General features: G+C 31.8%; 1 protein-coding gene across 1 annotated transcript; it reads left to right on the top strand.

Moving 5' to 3' along the window:
• The first annotated feature begins 798 nt into the window (after positions 1–798).
• On the top strand, positions 799–1,719 carry LOC123251610 (olfactory receptor 10AG1-like). Its single transcript, XM_044680915.1, has one exon. It carries the CDS (start codon positions 802–804, stop codon positions 1,717–1,719), a length of 918 nt encoding a protein of 305 aa, XP_044536850.1. The 5' UTR covers positions 799–801.
• The last annotated feature ends 565 nt before the right edge of the window (positions 1,720–2,284 follow it).

Here is a 2,284-nt window from a genome sequence, read left to right as displayed (position 1 = left end):
GCATTGGAACTTTGCCTTATTTTTAAAAAAGAGTACTTGTAAGTTGATGGAGAGGAGTCTTGATTGGATGTTTCTCAAGAAAAAGGTTAAAAGGAAAAACTGTGCATAGTAGAGATTCACAATGGCTACATAAATGAATTCTTTTGGATTTTTCCTACTCTGTGAGAGAACAGTAACTTTTATTCATGAGAGTTTAAATAACATAAGGAAGCATGGTATAATGACATGAGAATGGCATTTGATGATAAAATTATTGAATTTACTTTTAGACTCAAAGATTCTGTTCCATTATCTATATTCTATGTGAATTAGAATAAATGATTTTGCAAATCCCCTCCTATACTAAAATCTTTTTTATGACATTGAAATACAAACCAATGTATTAAATGATGGAATATGGAAATTTTTTGTGATACAGCATTACTTAGTTTTCATTGGAGGCCAATTTCTAGTTCATATTTCATTTCAAATATTCCAAAATTTTGATTTGTTTTAAGATTTAAAAGCTTCAATGCATCCTTAAGAATTAAAAATAAAGCAATAGTAGAATTCCAATGCATTTTTTCATCTTAACTTTATGATTTTATTTTATTAAGTTTCATGATATAGTAACTTAATAAATGTTCACTGAATTCTTGAATTGAAACTATATTAGAATCTAAACTTAGGATATATTGTAAATCAAAGTCGCATCATGATCTAATCCAAAAACACTTTTTTAGAGGATGATGCTCAGCTCCAGAGAAATGAAGTAACTATCCCTTTCTGACCTCACTTTTTTAACAAAAGAAAAAAGAGAAAATGGGAAAAGGAAATCTTTCTAATGTGGGACAATTTGTTATTGAGGATTTTTCTGACCTTCCCAACCTCCAAAGCCTTCTGTTTGGAATTTTTACAATTGTCTATATGAGCATCCTGATGGGAAATGGCCTCATCATTGTAATAACCAAGCCTGATCCAGCTCTCCAAACACCTATGTATTTTTTTCTAGGCAATTTTTCTTTTTTGGAAATCTGTTACACATCTGTTATTCTTCCCAGAATGTTGAAAAACCTTTGGACTCAGAATAGAAATATTTCTTTTGTGGCCTGTGCTACACAACTTTGTTTTTTACTTATCCTGGGAGCTACTGAATGCTTCCTCCTGGCTGTGATGGCATATGACCGATATGTGGCCATTTGTAAGCCTCTCTACTATCCTATTATCATGAACCAAAAGGTGTGTATCCAGCTGGTGATTGGATCCTGGATATGTGGGATCCCAGTGCAGATAGGACAGACATACCAGATTTTCTCTCTGTCTTTTTGTAGTTCTAATAAACTCAACCATGTTTTCTGTGATATCCCTCCATTACTAAAACTGGCTTGTGGGGAAATCTCTATAAATGAATTATCTGTCTATGCTGTGGCTGTGCTATTTGTTATGGTACCCTTTTTATTCATAATTTGGTCCTATTCAAAAATCATTGTCACCATACTGAATCTGCCAGTAGGCATGGGAAGATCCAAAGCTTTTTCCACTTGCTCATCCCATCTCATCACAGTAACCTTATTTTTTGGGTCTGCTATCATAACATATTTAAGACCTAAATCCACACACTCCCCAGGAATAGACAAAGTGCTCTCACTTTTTTATACCATTGTGACCCCAATGTTTAATCCTTTGATATATGGCCTAAGGAATAAAGATGTAATTTCTGCATTGAAAAAACTTTTCTAAATAACTATTGTTAATAAAGAAAATCTTACTTTCCTCTTCATTTATCTCACAGTTTAAGTTTTTATAGAAAGGTCCTTTCAGTTAATTTCTTTACTAATTGAACTCTATTATTTCATGGTAATAATGTCATATCTTAAGAACATATATATACATATATATATATATATTTCTTTACAGCCTGATGTTCACAGTGATTATGTACAAAGAACAAAATTAATATATACTGAATGATGTTTCAAATTAACTGTCATAAGCCTGGACTAATTTGGTGAACCAATGCAATTATCCCAATAATTCATAAGATTCAGTAATATCTGTATGCAACATAAAGCTGAAATAACAGAACATATTAATTAAAGACAAAGGAGATCTTTCTGTATTTCAAGCATTACATTCCAAGACTAAAGACTCTTCTCAAATAGCTTTTAAAAAAAATTTTTTTTAATATGCCGCCATCCTAGGAATGTGTTGTTTTTTCAACTCCATCTCTTAAAATTGTATCTTCCTCAGACTCTTGGCTCAGATGACCTTCCTTTACTGATGTCCATACCATAAATAGTCTATA

Source organism: Gracilinanus agilis, chromosome 6 (genome assembly GCF_016433145.1).
Source record: "Gracilinanus agilis isolate LMUSP501 chromosome 6, AgileGrace, whole genome shotgun sequence".
NCBI lineage: Eukaryota > Metazoa > Chordata > Mammalia > Didelphimorphia > Didelphidae > Gracilinanus > Gracilinanus agilis.
Note: the sequence above shows the minus strand (reverse complement) of the source record. Positions and strands in the feature narration are given on the sequence as shown.

Coding starts and splice junctions, on each gene's coding strand:
- LOC123251610 (XM_044680915.1), top strand. CDS start 802: ATGGGAAAAGGAAATCTTTCTAATGTGGGACAATTTGTTATTGAGGAT.